Source organism: Strix aluco, chromosome 1, assembly GCF_031877795.1.
Source record: "Strix aluco isolate bStrAlu1 chromosome 1, bStrAlu1.hap1, whole genome shotgun sequence".
Classification (NCBI taxonomy): domain Eukaryota; kingdom Metazoa; phylum Chordata; class Aves; order Strigiformes; family Strigidae; genus Strix; species Strix aluco.
This window is the reverse complement of record NC_133931.1, coordinates 13,987,298-14,010,700: the sequence shown is the minus strand read 5'-3', so window position 1 is coordinate 14,010,700 and position 23,403 is coordinate 13,987,298. Positions and strand designations below refer to the sequence as shown.

General features: G+C 46.1%; 1 protein-coding gene across 1 annotated transcript in view; it reads right to left on the bottom strand.

The window, feature by feature from the left end:
• The window catches only part of SNTB1 (syntrophin beta 1), a 115,561-nt gene extending 97,607 nt beyond the window's left edge, over positions 1–17,954 (bottom strand). Inside the window, exon 1 of the mRNA XM_074848136.1 lies at positions 17,346–17,954. Coding sequence (XP_074704237.1) covers positions 17,346–17,868 — 523 coding nt within the window. The 5' untranslated portion in view covers positions 17,869–17,954. The remainder of the gene's footprint in view (positions 1–17,345) is intronic.
• Positions 17,955–23,403: the final 5,449 nt, after the last annotated feature.

Sequence of the window (23,403 nt, the reverse complement as noted above, 5' to 3'; positions counted from 1 at the left end):
AAGAAAAATCTGGAAAAGCATTATAAGGAAGGGATCTATGTCACATAACTTTAATCACCTAAGAGGTGTAACTGGAAGCCAAACTACTATCCCTGTAATAAGTGAGGAGGGAGAGTGGCATCTCCCAAGGACCACTCAGCTTGTTTCTGCTGCCCGTCCTGAAAGCAGGGATGCTCAGTGTAGCCAAAATGCCTAACATAAGAGGAATCCTCTCTAAAGATCTGAACATCCGTGAGACAGGGGAAAACAAAGGCAAAATCACAAGCACCTTTCTCTGCACCTTACCTTTTAATTCTCAGAATTAGAAATTAAGATTTTGGGGATGGCAAAGGTCACTACACAGTCAGTAAAAAAAGCCCTGTATAAAGCCAGCAAAAAGGAAGCACTCAAAGACACAAGCAAGTACATTTTATAAATATAAAAAAAATAAAAAAGAGGAAAAGGGAGAATGATTTATCCTTTCAAGCAAAAGCCCAAACCAAACAGATAATGCTCCTTTAAGAGCAAAGACTGTGTCCCATACATTACCCCTCAAAACAAAGTCAAATGCCTTTTGATGAGAGCCTAGATTAAAATATCATTTCACGTGGCCTCTAGTTCTGCATCCTTGTTAAAACACATTCCTTGTTAGCATATCTCAAAATTACTCAAGAACATCAAAAATTTAGGAGGTAAAGGGCTCTTTTCTACACTCTCTTCAGTGCTAAAACAATGACATCCCCTCCATAGATTAAAAAAATATTAAGCCATTAATATGATAGTTCTTGATAGCAAATTAAAGTCTACCTAGAAGCCTGGGCTGCAGCCTGACTGCAGGACACTGCCAGGGACCCCAGAAGGTCTGAAACTATGGAGGAGACAGATTTCTCTGGTGGTTGTGGTACAGGGATGGTATCAGTGGGATTTTTCCCTCCTGCCCCACGGAATACAATAAACATCAGTGGGTGATGATAGCATCCCAGCCACAATCCAGTCTCACGCTGTGCTGGCTCAGTGCTCCTCTGCCCCAGAGGGAAGACCACACCAGGACCCTACATGCCAAGGCATCACAATCGTATTTCCCCTCTGTTGTTGCCTCTACAGCACGAACATCAAAAACCATGACCCAAAAGCAAACATGTCAGCTAACCAGGCCTGAAAACACGTTTCGCTTGGCTTTATGTGCTGAAGCCTAGCTCAGACCACAACCACAGAGAAGCAGAGAAGGATCAGTGTGTAACAAGTGAGCTAGAGGAACAAAGAATGGACTTTGGCTCCAGCACAAAGCTTCTTCAGCACTCCATTTCTGATCAGTGTTACTAGATGTTAATAATACTGCCTACTCTGTCAGCCAGCTGCTGGGCACACCTCTCACAGTCCATCACCACTGCTGCAAACGAGAACATTTGGAGGTGATGTACGCATCTCCTGTAGGCTCCAGCTTCATGGTTGCCCACATCCCAAGTCCAGCTCCATGTCATTAACTGAGGTATAAGTATCTGGAGAACAACTAGCAAACACAGAAATCAGACCATGCTCCATACATAGCATGTAGCATGTTAGAAAGCATTGGCCCTGGTGATGGAAACACTCCGCACTTTGCTACAGATAGGTTCAGCCCAATTAACCTCAGCAGTTTACAACAGGCCAGGCTGAGAGGCAAGGAGAGGCAGCAGGGATCCCAGCTGATGCAGCAGCTGAGTAGTGCCCTGGATAGCAATGGCTTTTAAGTTGTCTCCTCCTCTGATGGGTAATTGAGATAAAGCCAATGGAGCTGTATGAACAACACTGGCAAAGCCCAAAACTACAGTCCCTGACATACCACCTTTCTGCAGCTGAAGGTAAGAGGTGCTGCAAATTACACCATGCTCAGAAAAAACTGTGAATAGCTCTTGGACCCTGGGAAGTGACTTCAGTTGAACAGTTTACTTAGGACTAGTAAAAATACCAAGCACTCGAATAGTATCAGTGTAAGGCATCATACAAATGAAAAGGGCAGAATTAGACTCTTTACATCAACTCCAGGTCTCCTCCTAAATTTCATGAGGGCACACCTTCTGAAGTAACAAAGGCAGAGGTTATTACTGGCTTTTGTCATTGCTAACCTGTTCTCACAAGAGGTATTCCCACTACACACTTGAAGACTTAAGCTGACAAAAAAAGAAACAACCAGCAGCAGCTTCGCTGGGCACCACTGCACCTCTGCACCACTCAGTGCTTCAGGGCAGCAAAGCAGCTCTGAGCCTCTAACCGGAGGAGAAAACCTCCGCAGAGCAACTTGGGCAGTCTTGTGACACAGCTGAAGTACCTCACGGCCGATGTTAAACTTTGGCTTATAAAGATTTGAACTGTTTTAACTGCCTGCTTGACAGTTCACTCTGCAGCAGCGTTTTAACAGGGAGGTGCTTGTCTCTCTCCTGCTGACGGACAAGCCTCAAACAGCCAGTCATGATGGGTCAGAACCCGTTTTGCCCATTCCCTCGGAAAGAAGAGGGACGTTTGTGCTGGGGAGACAAAGGCCAATCTGTTCAGAGCTGGCCACAGTCCTCCTGCCTGGCTCCCATCACTGGCCTGACACAGGCTGCTGTCAAAAGGGGGAAGGGTAAAAATGCAAGTACTGTCCATTTCCCCAAAGACTGTTCCTAGCAAATGTCATTATTTCAAAATCTTGCTTTGAGAATACTTGTGTAAAGTGCTCATGAAAATCTCAACTGTGTAAATTGGAGTTTAATTTGTATATTCAACATTGCCGCTCTTTAAAAAGAAGTTAAACGTGGCCACATTTTTTCCAGCGGAAAAAGCTATGATCTGCAAAACAGTTCTTCTCTTCTTGGAAATTGCTACCATTTGCTTATTTGTTTTGGTGCGGCATAGGTTGGGAAGGAGGAATGATAATAAAAACATGAACACTTTTTCTCCTCACCTTGAACAGTGACAGGCTCAACAGCAAGCAGCTTTATATAGTACAGTCAGCACTCACACGCCCACAAAAGAGGAAAAACAAAATCATGGGTCTTTGGCTTGCATAGCCTTACCCAAACTAGGCTTCACTGAAATCAATTAAGACATGTTATGTATGCAAAGGTCATCCTCATCTATGTAGTTACAGGATCAGAGCAGAGAGAGAGTAGCCTATACACACTAAACTTCAGCCTGTACAACACTGCAGAGCCGGATAGAGCATTCCACCTGACCTTGCTGCCTGCCCACCCTGCTTCAGTCTGCAAAGCGGAGTATTTTCATCTGTTTTCATATACTGTTATTTTCATATATTGTTATTATACAATATTTAAAGGCTGAAGAGACAGCGTGACCTACTTTTGCTCTGCGAGCACTTTGGGAAGTACCTGTGCGTAGGAACCGTGGATCCAGCCATGTTGGATCCTCTAGCGTGAGGCAGCTGTGAGGAAGGTTGGTCTGAGGGAGGCTGCCAGTGCCCCTCACGGCTCCGTCCCCTCCACCACCTCCTCTGCTAAACAGGGACATGGTAGGAGGTGCTCCTGAGACACAAGCAAACCTCCCCCCAGATCAAGCTGAGACTAACACACCTTCTTTTCTCCATCTCCTTGGCCACTGTGGCTCATACACAGTGTCCCTTCAGCAGGACTATTCAGAGAGCTCAGGCTGCGCCACGGGGGTCCTGCAGCCAGAACTGAACCCCAGAGGAGCCGATGCCAGGGGCACTGCAGCTGAAGTGCCTATTGAATCAGACTCACATTATTTTTATTCCTAGCATTTATCAAGGAAATAATGTTCAAAAAGCATGGTGTTATTATTACAGAGCTGTGTCTCGCTTGCCTTTTCTGAATCGGTTATTATACTTTAACTGGGTACTCTTCATGTAATACACTGTAAGTGCTTTCTTTGCAACACTCTTCTAAAGCTATGATTACAGGTTTAAAATTAGGGGTTAGTTTCAACTCACTATTTTTTCTAATGATGCCTATATTCAAAAGAAAAAAACTACAAGGTAATTGGGTTGCATTCCAGGCCTGAAAACCTCTGGGCTCCTGAGCTAACCCAAATTCTCCCAGACCTCAGACACTAAATACAGGCGGTTTATGTACCCTCTTGTGATGATACCAATTCTGTCACTTTTCAATCACTCTTAAACTTCAGTTGCAACTTTGCAGAGATAAAGAAAACCATCAGGTTTGGCTGTTAGCCAGGTGGCCATCAGCAGTTGATGGAGCCTGCCCCGATACAGCGTTCATCCCCAGCAGGGATCTGCCAGCATTCAGATACAAAAAGCAGCCAGGGATAAAGTCAGCAAGCTAACATTTTGATTGTGCAATTACTTGTTCAGCTACAACTGCAGGTTTTCCTGCATAATCAGGCTGACAAACATCAAACTTCTTCTGATGTTGCTTCGCATCCTAAATGATGCGGGCAGAGGGCAGAAAGGAGGCAAATGATATCCAGACAAATCAAGGCGGGGAGAAGAGCATTACACTGTCGGGGCAGGGGCAAGACATGCAGAGGCTTTGGTCTTGCTGTACTCTGCAAACCCAGAATATCTCTGTTGACTGTCACAGTCTGGCACTATACACTGCAGTGGCACCAAGGAAGCAGCAAACTCTAATTTCTCCTGGAGAACCATCCCTGCATTGACAGTGCTACAGAGAAGGCACTTAGAAACCTCTTGTTCAAAAGGAAAGAGGTCAAATTTCTGCTGGGTGCAACTTTTTGGACAAAACGTAACTCCACTAACCAGCCTTCACCTGAAACGACATTTTTGTTGTCTCCAAAAACAATGACTGCTTCCTGCTCCAGTTAAACATTATTTTTATTGTGTTGCTGCTGTTGCAGAGGTCAGAGTTAAGCTCTGAACAAGAAAGAAAACCAGAAACATCCTTTGGAAATCTGTTGATACAGTATCTGTCACCCCGGAATTTAAGAGAAACCATGGAGGTCTGCAGAAGTAACATTTTGATGCTTTTCTAGTTTGAGACAAAGACCCAGAGCTTAGGCACAGATCCAACTGTGCCAAATTACTCAACCTTCATGATTAGCACTGAACAGTAGATTAAGAAATAACAATTGTTTAAGCAATTATTACTGCACAAAATGACTGAACTCAGAGACTGAACTGCTGCCGCATCTATTTTACAATGCTTTTGCTCATCAGTCTTTGGGGGAGAAGGAAGGGAGGAGGGACAAGCTGAAAGGGTTGTGGAGAGGGAGTATGGAGTCAGGTTTGCTAAGCACAGTAAAGCAGCATGTTAACATACAGCCTCAGCTGAAAATTTTGTGAGCAGGTCTTTTCAGCCATGCAGGAAGCCAGCGAAGTGAGTCACCCAGTAAGGACCAAAGATCGGTCCATATTATTTTAAAGGAGAATTAATGCAGTAGCTATCAGAGACAGGATAAAACTGCATCATCTTTTTTCCCCATCAGTGATTTATGTCAATATTGCTTGCTAAACAATATCCTAATCCCACTGAAAACAATGGGAAAATTCATGCCAACTTGAAGCAGAGGTAGTTTTCACCCTCCCACCTTCTGCTCCACATTCACTCCCTCTTCTTATCACTCTCTAGCAGACAGCAGGTTATTCCCACCAGCCTGGCCATCACCCGCTCACCACTGGAGGCTCAGCCACAGATAGCTGAAGCAGACCCTGAGAACACAGACCCTGAGAAAAAACAAAATTGCAGGTGCAGCCTCCTGTGAAGCATTCCCGCAAATGAATCAACCCAGAGACTCCTTCAGTGTCGGTATAATCAAGACTCTATTTATTTCCATTTTCATAGAACAATTAACTTAATTTACATAGTTACTGACAACAAACAAATTCTGTCTTGGATATGAGCAAATGCATGTACAACACACATGCAAGCTCACGGCGTACGCTGTATGTGTGTACCCGCTTGTACCTTGTGCCCATGTAATATTGCTGATACACATTTATAGCTAGGTCAGCTCTGGAATTAAACAGCCACATTTAAACCAACATCACCCAATGCAATAGTGAACAAAAAGAAAGCAAAGGGAAAATAAAGAAACAAAATAATACATCACATATTCCCCCATAGAAATAATTTCCCATCCTTTATAGTTTCATGAACACTTCTTGATTCCTTCATATACATACAATTCTACACAAAGTCTTTAACACAGCAAAAGCTAAAAAGGTAGAGGGCCTATTTAATTTACAGCTGCATTGAGGAGATATTAAAATCACACCTAGAAGAGATATTTTAGGCAAGGTTTAGAGCCTTGAGAAGTTTGTTCCTCATTTCCCTCTGTATTCAAGGCTTCTACTGTGAGTTTCACAGAAACAAGGAAGCATACCCCCAGAACTAGGACTAACTGAAAAGATCAAACGTAAACGTCTTACAGGAATTCATGTAATATATCACTTGTGACTTCTCCACTGGAAGCGTATCTGTCTTGGCTCATACCAAATATATATCCTTATCCACTTTGTACAATGTGTGTATTGATAGAAAAGTAACAGAACAAAGTGTTTAAGGAGAACAGCATGTCTAAAGTTTCCAAAGAACAGAATAAACACCTGCATTTACAGAAAAGAACTACATATTTTAACAAAATGGGAAGAAAACTACTGCATTGAGTTGGTCAAAACTTTTTGGCCATGAAAGTTTCCTGGTGATAAATGTGACATGATTGCAAAGATTTTCCACAAGGAGAAGGTACATTGGGTAATTTTCTGTTATTCCACATAAAAAGTCCTATTTAGAAAAGTTCTCAAATGCAAGTTCAAATCAGCCTTTTGAAAGCAAATTGCTTTCTTTTTAAATATAAAATGACATTTCAAATTAAAACATCATAAAGATTCCCACAGAAACTTCTGTATTTTCAAGTCAACCCTTTCTCTCCTCCCTCAAAAACCAAAAGGTATTTGTTCCTCAATATTTTATTAAGAGAGTGAACCTTGAAACGTTTCTAAGGTCTTAATACTATTTATGAACACAGACAGAAAGCTCTGGCAGTACTTGAATGAAAACTCAAGCATTAAATACTAACATTTCAAGTTATGCCTAGCAGAAAAGTTCAATATATATATAAAACAAGATCAACACAGAATAGCAGTCCTTACACAAGCAAAGCCCAGAATCAATTAAGTTTATTTTTATTGGATGAAATTTATAATATGCCCAGACTCACTATTTATTTCCTCAAGGCTTCACAGACAAAGTGCTGCTCTTTTGATAGTCTATCCCACATGTTTATTAAAATAGATATAACGCAGTGAAAGGAAAACATAAAACTGACAGAGGATCATTTTTAGTTTTAGGGATATTTTATATGCCATCTCTTAGAACTTCAACTTATGGCTTTCCTTAATGGAGCCTTTCAGGGTTGATTTTAACGTGTTAAGTGAAAATTCCACTAGTTTGTTACTGCAATGTTTTCTTTATGACCTGCCCTCATACATCACTTAAAGTCTGGCTTATTTATACAGACAGCCATTCACTGAATGGACTGGGAACTTCTCAAAACTAGTTGCTTTCACTTGCACTCTTTTGAATTAAAACGCTGTTTTCTTTTATTGCCTTTTTGGCCTGGACACTTCTCCTGTGTTCCACAAACATGAAGAAGACTGAAGTTACTATGAGGTTTTTTTACCTTTTTTAAGGCAGAAATACAGATTTCCTCCCCAGGGCTAGATGAGAACCATGCCTACAAACATTCCGGCATCAGCCTGCAACCCAACCTGCAAAGAAGAGAGCAGCAAAAGCCATGAGAGCAAGAGTGGCTTCAAGTAGATTAGCTGGGGCATCTGTAGCACCCTGAGGTTTGTTGGCAGGTTTAAGTGTTGCTTGTGTCTCTCCCCACCAGTGTGCTCAGGACTTCCTCAGCTGTTTGAAGAATTTGAGCTATGTTAACCCTTTGACCAGCCATTTACCTGAGCTTCTAAAATCTAGATGTGTTTAATTTAGGCAAAGCACAGTAATAACACCTGGAGCTCTTCACAAAGAGTCTGCTGTCATCATCCAAGTCATTCCAGCTTGAAGACTGCTCCCCTTCTCTTGCAGTAAGCACATCTTCCTGACTTTATTTGACAGAGCTCACAACCAGCCACATCCCCTGCTCTGGAAGAGGCTTCCCAGGGGTGCGATACCAAAAGCCTCTCTGCAGCGTTGAGCCAGGACTGCCCACCACACTGCCCTTGTAGCAGAGAGACATGATGGGTTTCATAGGCATCAGCTCAGCCTCTCCAAACCTGGCAAAGCCCCAGCAGCCTAAAGCTGGCACAACCATGTTGGCCTCAAGCACAGTTGAAGGTCAAGCCCCGAACAAGGAATGCCTGTTGATGGGGCTGTTCATTACAGAAGTATGTAAACAAATACATCTTACGGTGTGTGTCTCTGTGCCTAGGTACATATTTATATGGTAGGTAATCCTACAGGAATCCTGCTGGTTCTCTGGAGACACCCCTCCATCCCAGCCACACATCACTGATAGAGGAGGCTGTGTACCAGCAGAGTCTGCCACTGCATGACACAGGACAAATAAGTCAAATGGGGCAGACACTTACCAAGAATAATGTGTTCTTTGGGAAAAAATGGTCATTTGGAAACCTTTTTTTCTCTCCACAGCATCCCCAACAAAAACAACAACAAAACAAACAAACAAAAATTCCACAAAACCAAAAAACCCAAAACCAAACAAAAAAAAAGCCACAAAGAATTCAAGCAACAAGTACTGAAGGCAAATCCTGCTCACCTCATTCCTGGAAAATACTCCTGAACATCAATAATTAAATCCCTCCTTTGGCTTCACATCAGCAAGAGAAGGATCCCACTGGCTCCCAGCTGGCAAGAGTAAGACCAACAGGAAGCTGCCTGCTACGAGGGAAATCACGTCTGCCACTGCTGTCCTGACAGCCCCGCTACCAGCTCTGTCCTTCCAGGCTGTTTTGCAGTGACTAAAGCTCTGACTCCAGGATAAATAGATAAACTCCCCCTGCCTAAGTTGAAACTATTAGCTTAAAGCAGCCTGATAAGCTACACACTGGATAACACTAAACCTCTCCAACATCTGCACCTTCACACAGCTGCCTCTTGCTCCCCTTGCAGAATCAGAGTCAATAGCAGTTAAACCACATGTGTTAGTATAGTAAATCATCCTAGAAACAGTTATTATTGAAGTAACTCAGGCAAGAGTGGAGATATGTTATTTCCATGGTATAGCTTTCAATACTCTCTTCTAACTACTTGATTATGTTAAAAGCCAAAATAGGTATTGCACCAACAGAATATGCCTATGGCAAATGGAACATAAGCTTAACTAATGGCCCTATTTCCCTGAAAGGGCACATGAGGCTGATAAATAGTCCCATGAGGTCACATTATCTGTTAGAGCAAATCAGTTAAGTTGTGCCTCCTTTGCCAGAAGAGAATTTATATTCTGATACTTTTTTCAAAAAAAAAAAAAAAATTAATTTTATTTTTATATTATATGTGTCTCTAACTTTCAGATACTGGGAAAAAGGATTCTGTTTCTCAGATACTTACACCATACCAGGAATTTACCATTTTTTAGTTCGCCATTAAAGTGAATAGAAGCTATTCACACCGATGCACACACACACGAGTTACTCACCCGTGTGCTGCCTGAAGCAGGCTCACTGCTCGAATATATGTCATCTTTAGAGGGAAACATCCCTGAGCAGTGCAGAATAAACATAGCCACAGCCTTCGTTTCGATGACTTTTAGAGCTGTGCCAACAAGCACTACTTCCAAGAGTTCAGCAAAAAGCTTCACAACATTTTTAGAAGGAGTGTGCTGTATGTTAATCATCTCTAATCAGAGACAGTTTCTCCACATCTACTGTTCTGGCTCATTTCCTTACAATTAAGAACTTCATTTTACCCAACTGCTCCAATACAGATGTGCTGCTTTGGCAGTGACCTACTCTGTCATGCCCTAAGTATATGCACAGTGAAAGCTGTAACCAGTTCAGTAGTTCAAGTTCTAGACAGACAAAATTAAAGCCAGACCATAACAGAAGTGTACAGTAGCCGCAGTCGGAAATTCAAGTCTGCCAAAGAGTTATGCAGAAATTATGTCCTTAATTTAATTTATGTGAAGGAACAAACTTAACCCAAAAGCAAGGCAGTATCTAGTGGTGAAGCAATCCGCAGGACTACTAACAGTTGATCAAACCTTTCATAAGCAAGTTTTTTAACTTACGTTCTGGAGAAAAGTACGTTTTGATAGCTAAGTAGACGATGGACAAACCAGTTTCATCTTTTCCCCGATTATCCTGCAAGCAGAGTTACGTAAAAAACTTTTATGTCCTAGTTCACTACTCAGTGTTGCTGGACTCTGAGATATTGCAAGATGCTGGATGCATAATTTCAATGAATCCTCTCTCTTGCAGAACTGCAAGACACAGAAGGCAGGGCCAACAGCCACCTTTTAAAGCACGGAGACCAAGCCTCGTAGAGCAGCCTTCTTGGTCCTGCAGAGTATCAGCTGACAGACGTTTATTAAAGAGCATGAAGGAGGCTCATAACACACCTTCCAACACGTAGCATGAGTGACAAGTAGCACTCCACACTTTCTACATACTTTGTAGTTTCTCACAAACTTCTCTAGCCCAAAACAGCCATGCCTCACCTCGAACGTCTTCTAACCCCTCCTTGCAGTGACGCTCCTCAAGGCATGTACCAAATGCTGCCACTCCCCCAATATTCCTTCCCATCTCTACAATAAGCTTTCTGCCCCTGCCAAAACAGACTATTTATTCCTACTACTCGGAGTACTAGCTCTTTTCCAATCCCCCACAACAGTATGATGCTGTCCCTGATTGCTCCAAGTACAGATGTCCTGGCAAAGCACAGACACAGTTTATGCTGACAGCAGTATTTTCCTCTGCTCAACATAGTTTACGTTTTGGAGAGGTGACATAGCTAAGCCAAGTAAAGCTCACTTCACACCAGCTACAGCCACTGTAGTGAGACCAACGGAGAGTCAGAAGGGGGTAAGAGGGTAAGAGAGATGAATCTCACTTACCTCTACCCACCACATCAAGGCCAGATATATCATACAGGCTACTCACAAGCCTATATGATACATAGTTAAAAGACTTTTTGCATGTTCTAGAAACACTGCTACCATCCCTTCTTCACCAAATATTTTTCTGAGATGCTTAAAGAATTTTTTCAGGCTTGGAAAGCCAGAGTCTCCTGTGCAGTACTGGGACAGCTTTGTTCCCATCACATTTTGTTCACTTACGTATGCTATTGCTCTCTTGAACTACTGTTTCCTCCAACTTCCCTTCTAACCAATTCTAACAAGTAGCCATGGCAACATAATCTTGCAGAATAAAGTACAAAATAATCCTATGATCAGAAATCTAAATTAGAAAAGTGTAATGGAAATAATGTGTTCTTAAAGCCTGGAAGTAAGTGACCACTGGAACAGATTACAAATAAATACGGTAAACTCTCCAACACATACAAACTCTGAATGCACACAAATTGATGCTATACTTAAAGCCAAATTTACAGATAAATTACTACCAGGAGGAGTTCCACACCATGTGTTCTGGAAACAGTGAGATTAAGAAAGTAAAAAAAATTAAAAATCGTTCCCAACCTATACCTGAAACCATCAACCTATTGGGATCAGCACCTCTATTGGGCTGCCGCAAATCCAAACTCCAGTTTGAATTACAGAGGCTTCTCACCAACTCCCTCGGGACAGACCTGCAGCAAGCATTTCTGACCCAAACCCAGTGGGCGGCAGGGATGTGGAGAGGCCAGTGTTACTGGCAATCACCTGTGTGAAAACGCCTTCCTGGGAGGGTGGGACTGGCCTTCAGTGAAAAGGCACCTGCCATGGCAAAATTAAGATACAAACACTGTTCCATTTACTACAGCAAAAGCCTTCAGCATTCAATTTTACTCTGTCTAATGGTTTAAAGAGTCTTCAAAGACATATATCAAGTTTTCAATTTAATTTTCCACAAAGGAATTACTGCTGGGATTTTCAAAAATGCTTTTTTTTTTTCTAATGATACTTAACATGTAGACTCTATATGTGCAATTGAATCCCAGATCCCTAGACATAGCTAATCTCCTAAACACCCTTAAAGTGCTGGTACTAAGTCCTAAGGAGGAATGATTTCCAAGGCAGGGCAGAGGGGAGGTTGAGGGGGAACCCTGCACTTGGTCCAAATAAATCCAGGAATGTGTTGCCCACAAATGCCTTATTTTCTTTACAGTAACTGAGAAAGAGGACTTGTACCAGATTTGCTGCAAAGAGGATGTACTGATTCTTATCTGTGAAAGGTGATACAGACTGTCTGGACTGCTAAATTAGCCTGTAATCTAATCTAATCAATGAAAGACACATCAAGTGTTCCCACTCAAGCTTCCCCATCCGTTGCAGGCAGCTGAAAGAATAAAAACTGAGATTCTTGGGGACTGCTTAGATCCAGTATTCCTGAGAATAAGATTACCTGCTCCTTTCCCTTTCAATTTCACTTTCAAACTGATGTGTGGCAAGGGCAGCTACACAGGCCATGAAATGTGGTATAGCCCAAAGCATTTCCCTAACTGCATATTTGCAAAAAATGAAAAAGAAAAAATGCAAACAAAAATTTAATAAAAAAAAAAAGTAGAGTGTTTTCTCCATAGGTTTACTGGAAGTGTAAGGAATAACTATGCATGCAATTGTAAATCACTGAGATTTACAGCCCTGACTGCAGTAAGTAGTTACATCACGTAGGCACTTATTAAGTGCCCTGTGCCTCGGTTTTTTCCCTACACTTGCAAGAGACACACTTTCTTGGATAAATATCGTATTTTGTTAGCCCCCAGAAATCTCCTGTTGTCACTAGTTTACTGAAAGAAACAGGAAAACAGATAGGAAAGAGAAAAATACAGCCAACAAGCAGCCCATGCCTATTTTGTACTATTTCAACATGTAATTCAAACAGGCAGAATTGTTTTGCTTCACCCAAAGAAAATTTAAAAAGGGTAGGAAGGGGAGAATTCTTACAATTCTTACAGAAGTATTGCTTGGAAAATAATACATGTTACTACAGTACAGATTGCACCACGCTTACTCTTACATTGCTTTAAAGCTGTGGATTACTCCCAAGAGGGCTACAGAAAATGACTATCACCTATTGTCCATATGCTAAAATTCACTATGCAGGGGGCTGCCTCTCTGTGGGAAATTTCTGCAAACCCAGAGAGGCTGCAAGAGACACTTCTCAAGGGAGCTGTAAGCCCTACCTTGCAATTGTGTTAGCTAAACCGAGAATCACTCAAAACCAGTAAGAAACCAGCATCACTAAGAAGATGCTCCACCCACTGCGTACCTGCCACCATCACCATCAGAAGCTCATCCACACACATTTAACAACTTAGTAAGTGATGCGATCTAAAAAAATACCCTGCAGTCAGCTAGCAAAGACCACACTATTGTGTTTTTCCTTCACATCCAAATACAGCATCGTGCAGAGGGGTCCTGTCTGACATGAGCACAGGCTGCTTCAATTTTTCATTTTTTCACCGAACACACTGAGAATGTAAGTGAAGTACAACCGGCTTGGTTACAGAGCATGCCAAGGGACTGCTCTCATCTAGGATGCTTTGATAAAAACAAACACCTTTTGTGTCTTGAAAGTCACTTGAATGTAATGTGCTTCACACAGCACAAGAGGGGCTGCTTGATTTTCCAAAGTGCTTATTTAAGAAGACCCAGTTTAACAGAACTGCAGGGAAATTATATGTACAAACAATAGCTGTCATGAGAATTTTAGCTGCCTTCCACACCTGCAAATATGCACTGTACAAGGAGGCTGTCTCATCTCTCATGTAGGGAAATTTTTTGCACTCCTGAATGCTGGTGAGAAGCTCTGTCCTTATGTACTGAACACCCGAGAAGCCGTCCAGGGCCGACAAGCCCAACGCTAGTGTTTCCCCTGGCCCTGCTCACCAGATGCTTTGCTTCCCTGCACCCATGCCAAAGCGGTGATGGAAGGCTCACAGGAAATTAAGCCCTGCAGGCAGAAGAGGTCCATCCCTGTAGATGAGAGCACATGATTTCTTAGGGCTCAAGTCCTTCCTCACCATCACCTCCTTCTCCTCTTGAACCTTCTGCCTTACAGCTCCTTCTATAGCAGTGTCACCTGTTGCCTTATTTCCCTCCCATTTATCAAATCCTACCTGCTTTCAAGGCACCCTGACCAACCCCACAGATCAGACCTGCACAAAGGAGCTGATTTATACAACTTTAGCTTAGTAACTGGACTGTGACACACCATGTCCTTCAGGGTGGAAAATGAGAGAACAGAACAACTTAGGATACCTATTAAACTTGTTGGAGTAGGACCTCTCCCCCTGGGCTTTACAGCTCTGCCACCCCACACCAGCACAGCTACTGCAGCTATGCCAGCCCTAACCCTCCACCAAATAATTTCCGTTTCTACCACTGCAGAGACGATGATCAATGCAGCAAAAGGGGCAAGTGTTAAAATGAAGCGTTGTCCCATCCCTTCCCCTCTTCACAGACCTTCCTCCTCCTACCACTCACCCCAGTGCCAGCCCTGCTGCTGGCACATGGTGCAGAGGGCTGGGGAGGGATTTTCCACTCCCTTCCTCCCTGGGCAGGAATGCAGGAGAGTCTACAGCTTAGTGCTGAGTTTGTAAATGCCTCATCTCACTGAGCAAGCAATTTTAGGAAGGACACTATATAACAGACAGGCTCCAGCACTCTGATGTTGGGTGTATTGAGCCATACTGACCACATCTTACTGCTGATAACCTCTAGGAAATACTCAACTGTAAGACCCTTTCCAGGAACACACAACGCACTGGGCAATACCCAGAGCCCTGCTGCACCATGAAATATGCCCCTCGTGCTTCGCACCTTGCCATACGCCTCTGCATATTTGGCTTTCCTGGTCTGGAAGTCACAAGCAAGTCTCAAATCTCCCTGAAAATGTAAATGTTACATTTTGACTCTGGAAACACATGCTGGCATTGCTCTGTTAATTAGAGAAAGAACCTAGAGTGGAGCTGCTGTGCAGGGGTCTTGCCCTGCCCGAGCACAGGCTGCTTTTTGCAATACATAACTCTCCAAGAAGTCAGGAAATGGCAAATTCCTATTGTCTGGAAGGAAAGGAAGATCACGGCTCTCCCTCCTATACTTTAAAGGGGAAAAGAAAAACTTTTGGATTTTCCTTCCTTTAGTAATAAAAAAACTGTTTTAGACTGTGCTACCGAAGAAGGAGCTTCAAAGTGGGAAATTGAATAGCAGGGAATTGTTTTAAACTGCCTGTTTACACAAGGCATTCACGCAGAGAGGTTCCCCGCTGAAGGAGTATAGTGCCTCCTGGGGCAATGCTGCGGCCAACTCTCATTTGGGTTACTCTGCTGAAATAGCAAGAGAAAGGCAGGCCAAAATACTGAGTTCAGTGTCAGAATATTTCAATTCTACATAGGGATGACTACTGAAATATGCTCTTCAATCGCAGAAACGACCACTGAGGCACATCAGCCTTCACAGAGCAAAGAAATGCAAGAAAATAGCTGCGATGAAGAAAGAAGAGAGAAGGAGGATGCTGAGTCCACATTGAAACGGCTTAATCTTTGGTCCTACTGGAAAGAAAACTGAGGGTTTTAAGACTCGTACAGCAGCATCGTGTTCAGGTGCTGTTACTGCAGGCACTACACGGCGGGAGGGAGGCTGTTGCAAGGACTATATACATTACTCATTAGATCACACCAAAGGTCAGCCATTGCCCGGCCTGCACCCCAGGAAGCCCTTAAACTGTGTAAACAAACCAGTGACAGAATTTAGATGCCATAGCCTCAGTTCAGACCTCTGAGAGGAGTTCAGATTAAGACTTCACAGGTATCTTCGTAAGCAGTTTGGCTGCAGCGAGGGAGCACAAGATGCACTTCGGTCCTGCGAGCAGCACGGGGCGTGCCTGGAGGGGAGACACAGTTGCCCTCAGCTTCTTCAATCCTCACGGGGCACTAACTCTTTTGCAGTTTTCACTGTCATGTGGACAACACCAAATACCATACACTACTGCGGATGACATTTTCTCACCTTCCCTCCCCTTCAAACTTCCTCCATAACCTTATGCCACCGTCGGTTGTTCATGGCTGATCTCAGCTGCACCTCCTAAGCGGCAGCAGCACCTCCTTCGCTCCTCAGAATAAGCATCAAAAAGCCACACATGAAAAACTGTGAGGTACCAAAAGGGCTACAGGCACAGTGAGGTGAAAGCGCCTGTGGCTCGGAGGAAGGTGATGGCACAGGGGAAGGTGGCACAGCAGCATGCCTCAAATGCCACTGACCGCCGGTTAAATGAACTTCTCAGCAAATATGTAATCACTTTATCAAACACGTGCCAAGGGCATTTCTGAAGCTGTTCATTCTCTCAGGTGGAGCAAGTAAATTAGTCCTTGTGAGCCGACAAGGATTAAACGCCTGTGAATGCCTCTCTCCTCACGAACTCGCTGTCCGGGGGAACCTGGCTCTTCCCTGCTGCTCACGCCCCCCCCAACATCCGACCCGTTCCGGGGGGACACCCTCCCTCCACGCCTCCTCCGCGCACACCAACGTCTGCTTCTTACTCCGGGCTCAGTTTCTAAGGCTACTTCTTACGAAACTGTGTCAGTCACCCTTGAGAAACGAAATTAAAGCTTCGCAGGGGATGGTTAATGTGTCAGTGAGGGACCACCAGCTTCATTCAAGTCTCTTTTCCCCCTCTTCCCTCGGTGGGAGTGGGGTGGTGGAAGGGGGCAAGGAAGAATTGGACAGCGGGAGGCTTCGGGCATTTCGAGCTGGCTCGGGAAGTCCCCGAAGCCCTTCGCTCACGGCCCGAGGAGGCTCCTTTCCTCCTTTAACCCCTCCTCTCCCGGCACCCAACTCCCACGCCGTTTCTTGGGCTGAAAGCCACGAAAATGTCCAGGCGGCGGATCCTGAAGATGCCTCGCCCCGGCGGGGGGTCGGCCAGGCTCCCACCGTGAGCCCTCCGCCTGGAGCCGACCCTCCGCCGAGACGAGACGGGGCTGCGGGGCTCCGGCGGCCGCTCGGACGGGGCTGCGGGGCTCCGGCGGCTGGCAGCACGACGGCAAGTTCAAGCCCAGCTCCCCGGCAGCCCGCTCGCCCCTCCCCGAGGGGCTACCTCCTCAGCGCATGCCGTCGGGAGTCTCGCCGCGGCTCGGGGTGGGGGGGAATAAACTCTCCCCGCTGGAAAGACGCCCGGAGGAACGGTGCGGAGAAGCACGGGGGCACCTCTTCACCCCCCCTCGGCTCGGCTCCGCCGCCACTCTGGCAGCCGAGCCGACCTGCCCCACAGCCTCCCGGCCCGGGGCGCGCTGGCGGCCGGGCCGTGCCCTCCCCAGTGCCCCGGCCCCTACCTTCCAGCAGCACCTCCTTGCCGGCCCGCTTGAGCGCCTGCACCGCCTCGTCGTGGGTGGCATCCCGCAGGTCGGTGCCGTTGACGGCCAGAATGGCATCGCCCACGTAGAGGGCCTGGGTCTGGTCGGCCGCCAGCCCCTTGAAGATCTTGCTGATGAGGATGGGCATCTTGTTCTCCTTGCCCCCCTTGATGCTGATGCCCAGCCCGCCCAGCTCCTGCTTCAGCACCTTCACGCACCGCTTCTTGTTGGAGACGGCCTCGGGCACCTGCTCGGGGGGGTCGGTGAAGGCGGTGCGCACCGCCGCCGCCCCCCCGCCGCCCTCGGCCCCGCGGCACGCCGCCCCATCGCCGCCCAGGCCGTTGTGGGCCGCGCCGTCGGGGCGCTCCTCGCCGCTCAGCACCAGCGCCTCGCCGCCCAAGTTGGCCAGCACTTTGTGCCAGCGCTCCCGCACCAAAACTTCCAGCCAGCCGCTGCGCTGCGCCCGGCCGCCCCCGCCGCCGCCCGCCGCCGCTACCGCCATCTTAGGCGCATGCTGGAACCGCCGAGTGACGGCACCCCCGGCACGGCGCGGCGCGGCGCGGAGGCACCGGACTTCAGCCGGGGGGCGGCGAGCTCCCGGCGCGGCGGGGTGGGGCGAGGAGCCGCGGCCGCCCCCCCGGGGCCGCGACGGGGCGGGCGCACCTGGGGGCACCGCCCGCTGCTGCCGCGCGTGTGTGTGCGCGCGTGTGTGTGTGTGCAAGTGTACGTGTGTGCGCGTGTGTGCGAGTGTACGTGTGTGTGCGCGTGTATGTACGTGTGTGCGCGCGTGTGTGCGCGCGTGTGTGTGCGCAAGTGTACGTGTGTGCGCGTGTGTGCGAGTGTACGTGTGTGCGCGCGCGTGTGTGTGCGCGTGTGTCTGCGTGTACGTGTGTGTCTGCGTGTGCGCGTGTGTGTGTGCGCGTGTGTCTGCGTGTACGTGTGTGTCTGCGTGTACGTGTGTGTGTGTCCCGCCCGTCCCAGGCACACGCCGCGGGGACACGTCCCGGCCGAGTCGGGGCTGTCTCCGCTCCGCGGGTGCGGTGGGTTCGGCGCCGCAGGGCCGCGCCGTGCCAGCCCCCGGCAGCCGCCGTGTGCGCTGCCCGGCTGGAGCAGGGCGGGGGGAAGTCAACGGCAGAGGAGCGTTAACGGAAACGCAACTTTGGTCTTCCCAGAGACTTTTTTATAAAGCGTGTTAAAACTAATAGGTGGCACAAAGGTAGTTAAATTTCAATTGTAGGGAAGCAGAATCCAGGTCGTTTCACGGCTTTGTAGGATGAAGGTGGTGACTGTCATGGACACTTCCGCACATTTTGAAACTGTTTACTTTGCCCTTCGATCACAAATTTTTAAGGCCCATGGAGGCCACGTTACCCATTTTGCATTTTTTCCCGTGCTGACTTTCCTCCTAGGAGCCAATTCAGTGCCTGATGAGGTGCTCGAGACTCCAAGTCAGGCACCAGAGAGGACAAAGCTTTCACATTGCTGGTTTGGAGATGTCACAGTGATGTGACTCTACAGACATCAAGCACCTCCTGGACCGCCTCGGCTCCTGCTCCTTGCAGAGCAGCTCTGGCTCCTTCCCAATCTGGGCTGAAAACTTCAGCAGTCCTGAACCATTTGGTGTACGTGGGAGCAAGGATCTGGAGAGACTGGGGTGGCCAGTGAGTTTATTAGTCCCACTCATTTCGGCCATGTGAGTCGTGTGGGTCCCTAAACGTGGCATCTCGCTCCTCTCTGAAGCAATGCCATTCACTCCTGACACCAGGGTTTTGCTCCCAGGTGTGGGAGCACCGGGAGTGCCCTGGGTTAACGTCTGCTGGACAACTTGGGACTCACCTTGCCAGGGTGTGTGTGGGACCTACATACGGGATCATCCATGGACAAGCTTGCCTTGGTTTAGTAGGGTCTTCTATTCCCCTCGCACTGGGCTACACAAAACACATCCCCTTCCCTCCAGAAGACGGCAGAAGGAGGCCTCAGTCCTCCTTCACCTGCAGCCGCACCCAGGCTGTGGTGGGTCCCTCCTCCCTGGGAGGAATGCAACCCAGCACCCAGGGAGAGCGGGAACCCACAGGCGATGGGTTACTCAAGGATAGCGGGTGGGTGGAGAAAAAGCAGACTGAAGAGAGGTCTATTCATTTCTCATGTTAATTAATGCAAGGTGAAAAGCTATAATTAAGTTTTCAGGGCTGTGAATCTGGAGTGAAAAGAAGCATGTCCCGCTAAACCTGAACAAGGCACCTAAGCCCTAGACAGGTCGAGGCTGCAACACACCCTTTTCTCCGGCATTTCTTACTAGCTAATTTAGCTCACGTACAGCACCCTGGATGTTTGGGTTGGTGTTGTTTTTAAATCCCATTCCCAGGTGCCAGGCATAGTGAATGAGTGTACTTGTTTGGTTCCAGCAGCTTCAGGTATGTGAGAGAAGGATGGGGAGGAAAGGACAGACATGCAAAAATCAGGTGTTGCGATGCTGGCTGCTGTAGCATTCACGTTCCTGTGTAGCTCCAAACCCAGGTGACCAGGCCAAGTTATAAATTCAGGCATCTCTGTTTCCCAAGGGATCAGCTCTTACCAATTATTTCATATTTTTTCTTCATGAATTAGTAAAGAATCAGTGCTGCTGCTAATGGAAATGTGTCTCTAAGTATTTTTTTAAAGTAATTTCAGAAAATTTACAAGGAGAAAATATTCAGATTATTTCTGTCCTGTTGTGAAAAGGTAATAGAGAAAAGAAATATTTAATGCCTCACACTTCTCCTTTGGCACACTGTGTGCTCGACCGTGTTTGCTGAGTGTGTCTGGTTCTCCGGTGGGGTTCCCGTGGAACTGCCTTGTATAGACAATTGCACTGCGTGTATCTGAGAGCTCTGCTTGTTCCAGCTATTTTCCTCTCCCATTCCAGCAGAGGTAAATAATAAAGTTTCCCAAGGCCAGCATCCGATATATTGGTCCCTGGTATGAAAAAGTCTTATAGCAGTCTTCATTGCCTCCTCCTCCTCCCCCCTCCTCCCCACCTTGGAGTTGTAAGAAAACAGAGGTGACATTTTAATGTTGAAAATAACAGTAAAAAGAAGAGAGTGTAAGAGATGCTAAGGCACAAGCCCAAGGCAAACAGTCTCCCAAATCACCTCCCTTCCTGGAGACAGTGTGATACCTGATGCCTGTGCTTCCCTATCCTAGGAGTACAGGCTCATAATTGTTTGTGTACCCAGAGTCTTTGCGTACCCCAAGAACAACTTCTGGCTGCTGCAAGAAAGAAAAGGTGCCTTGAGACTTCTCTGCTGGTACCCCTGCCAACATTACCATCCTCATCCCTGCCTCAGGTCTGCTAATCACACCTGCAAGGTTAGTTTCTCAAACACAGGTTCATGCAGCAGGAGCAGAAGATAAAAACAGGTGTTAAATTGGGTGTGCAGCTATTGAATGCTCAGGTTTGCAGCAGAAAAAAGTTTCCAGTGCATGACAGAGTGCAAACTCCTGATTTCAGCTACAAGCTTCTCGTGAGAATAGTGTTTCTGACATAATCTGTAAATACGCACACTGCAATTGCAGTGTTTGCTGTGACTATTTGCAAGGAAGCCGAGATGGGCAGTGGGATGGGCAGAGCACTCAGTACTTCCAGGCTCCTGTCTCTAGTTGCCAGAAAGGCCTCCAGCACAGAGAAAGCTTAGCAAAAGTCTCTCTCCGTCACTTGTCCTTCGGAAAGGGTCTACTGTGAAAAGTGGACCCTTTCAAACAAATCAGATGATCATCTTTTACCATTTGTATTTTAGCAGCATGTAAAAGCCTGAACTAGATTAGGGCCCCTTTCACTCATTCTGTATAAACAAATTGTTAGGCATGATAATGCTAATAGCTGCTGTTGAATAGGTCTTTGATCTGTGGGGGACTGTGGGCTCAGCTAAAGTCAAGGGGCTAAATGGGAGAAGCAAGTCAGTGAACTGGAAGAAGTGAAGAGGGTTGGAAAACACAGAAACTGCCTCCCAGGACAAGAAGCACCAAAGCACATCCAGGTCAGAAGCGCAGCAGTGCTGTCTGAGACACTGCCTGGGTGCCCAAGCAAATGGAAGGACTTTGTGGTCTGTGACACATGAGAACAAAAATATGGGAAAACCAATGCAGAAAGGGTTGTGAGGGCGACGCTGAAGAGGTTCCTCAGGTTCAGCTTTGCTAGAGATGCTACTGGAGACAAAGGAACAACACTGCCTGTTCTTGGGGTTTTTCCTCCTATTTTTAGGCAAGGAGTTCATTGTTCATGTCTTATGTAAATAAAGTGGCTTCCTGACAGCAAAAACATTTCAAGGCCACATATACAAGCTCACCACTCAGCAGTGCAAGGAATACAGGTCCCACACCACTTCCAGGCAGAGAAGGTAAGGACACAAGAGAGCCTTTCTATAGCTGTGACTTCTTTACAACTGTCTCTGCTATTCTATAGCAGAGATGTAATTTTTGAAGGACTTTTGGAAGACTCTTAAACCCTTCTAGTGACTTTTTTTTTTTTCCTTTTTGCATTATCAGTGTAGCAACGATAGCTCAAAGCCAGCTCACCCAGAATTCCTTTAAATTGGAAATATGGTTATGAGCCTTGAACACATTTCAGATGACGGAGGTTAGACAAAATCAGGTCTGGATAATGATGTTCCCATCTTGTTACCCTGACACCGACCAACTCAGCAGACGGATCTAAGACAGGAAGGAAGTCCAGTGTCGGAAGCCCAGTGCTGGAAACCCGACAAGTAATGAGAGAGCTGGAAGGGAGTCCAGTTCCTTCAGTGATCCCAAACACTGCAGCAGCCAAGCTTAAGTGAGTCTTTCTGAGGAACGTGCCTGAACTAACCCTACGTGTTCCCCCATGGCAGCCCCTCCTATATCTATACGTGCTGGGATGCAGCAGGGCAGGCTCCAACCCTGATGCAGATGTCCCTGTTGCATGGTGGTGGGACCTTTCACTTGACCGGTGTCATGCCTTGCAAAAGGTATTGCTGGTGAGGAGCTGGCAACCTGCCTAATCCCCCCGAGCAATCCACCCCTTCCTCAGTGTTGAGGGAGCCTGTTGGCTTTAAAGACAGCATTCAGCAATCATTACTCATTAGTGCTGGTGGGGTTATGAAGCTGTCAAGAACACATGATCTTCATTAGCTGGAGGATGCATCATCAATTGCTTTCAAAACTATGAAAGCATTGTTTTTGTTCTCCTAGTTTGAAGCTATTCAGGTTTTTGTGCACATCATGGCATTTAAAAATAAAATTAATGCATAGCTGTTTGCCAGAAAAAAACTTTATTCATTCAGTTTTTCAAATCAGGAACATACATGTGTGTACATGAAAGAAGTATATGTGTGAAATCTGTATATACACCTACCTGAGTCACATGTTAGCTAGGCAAACTGAGAAGACGTTCCCACAGCTGGGGAGTTATGGGTCAGGCTGCAAATGAACATGTTTCCCTTCTGCAAACAGAACTCTGGGGCAAGTGAACACAGAAGCAGGTTCCAGGAAGCATTCAGGTTTCTTATGTGTGCAGATCTGGGGCTAGTTCCTGCTACTGGTAAAATGATTTTAAAATAGACAGGATCAAGCTCAGAACCCTAGAAAGTTTTGTCTTGGCTTCAAGCAATTTTATGAAGGAACTAAAGCTAACAAACTTTGAAAATAAAAGTTCATAACTACAGTGTTGACACTATAGCAGAGTTTTTCCTGTCTTGGTGTTCTGCACTTGTTCTGCAGATCTCTTTCAGTGCATTAGTTTCTTAACTTTTTCATTCCAAGTTATTTTGATCCTGTCACTTGTTTCTTGAATTAGTTTTCTATCTTTTGCATACAGATCTCTCCCCACTCCCTAAGCTAAGCCCAAAATGTTTTAAATGCCAAGATCAGAGATTTGCATTGCAGTTAATTCTTGAACATATAATAATGAGGAAAAAGGTGAAACTCTAGATTCCGTCCAACATGTTTCATCCCTGGTTTTCCTTTTCGTCATAAACAGGTTAATCTGGTTGGGTGTCAAAGCCACCAAAACATTTCTACCATC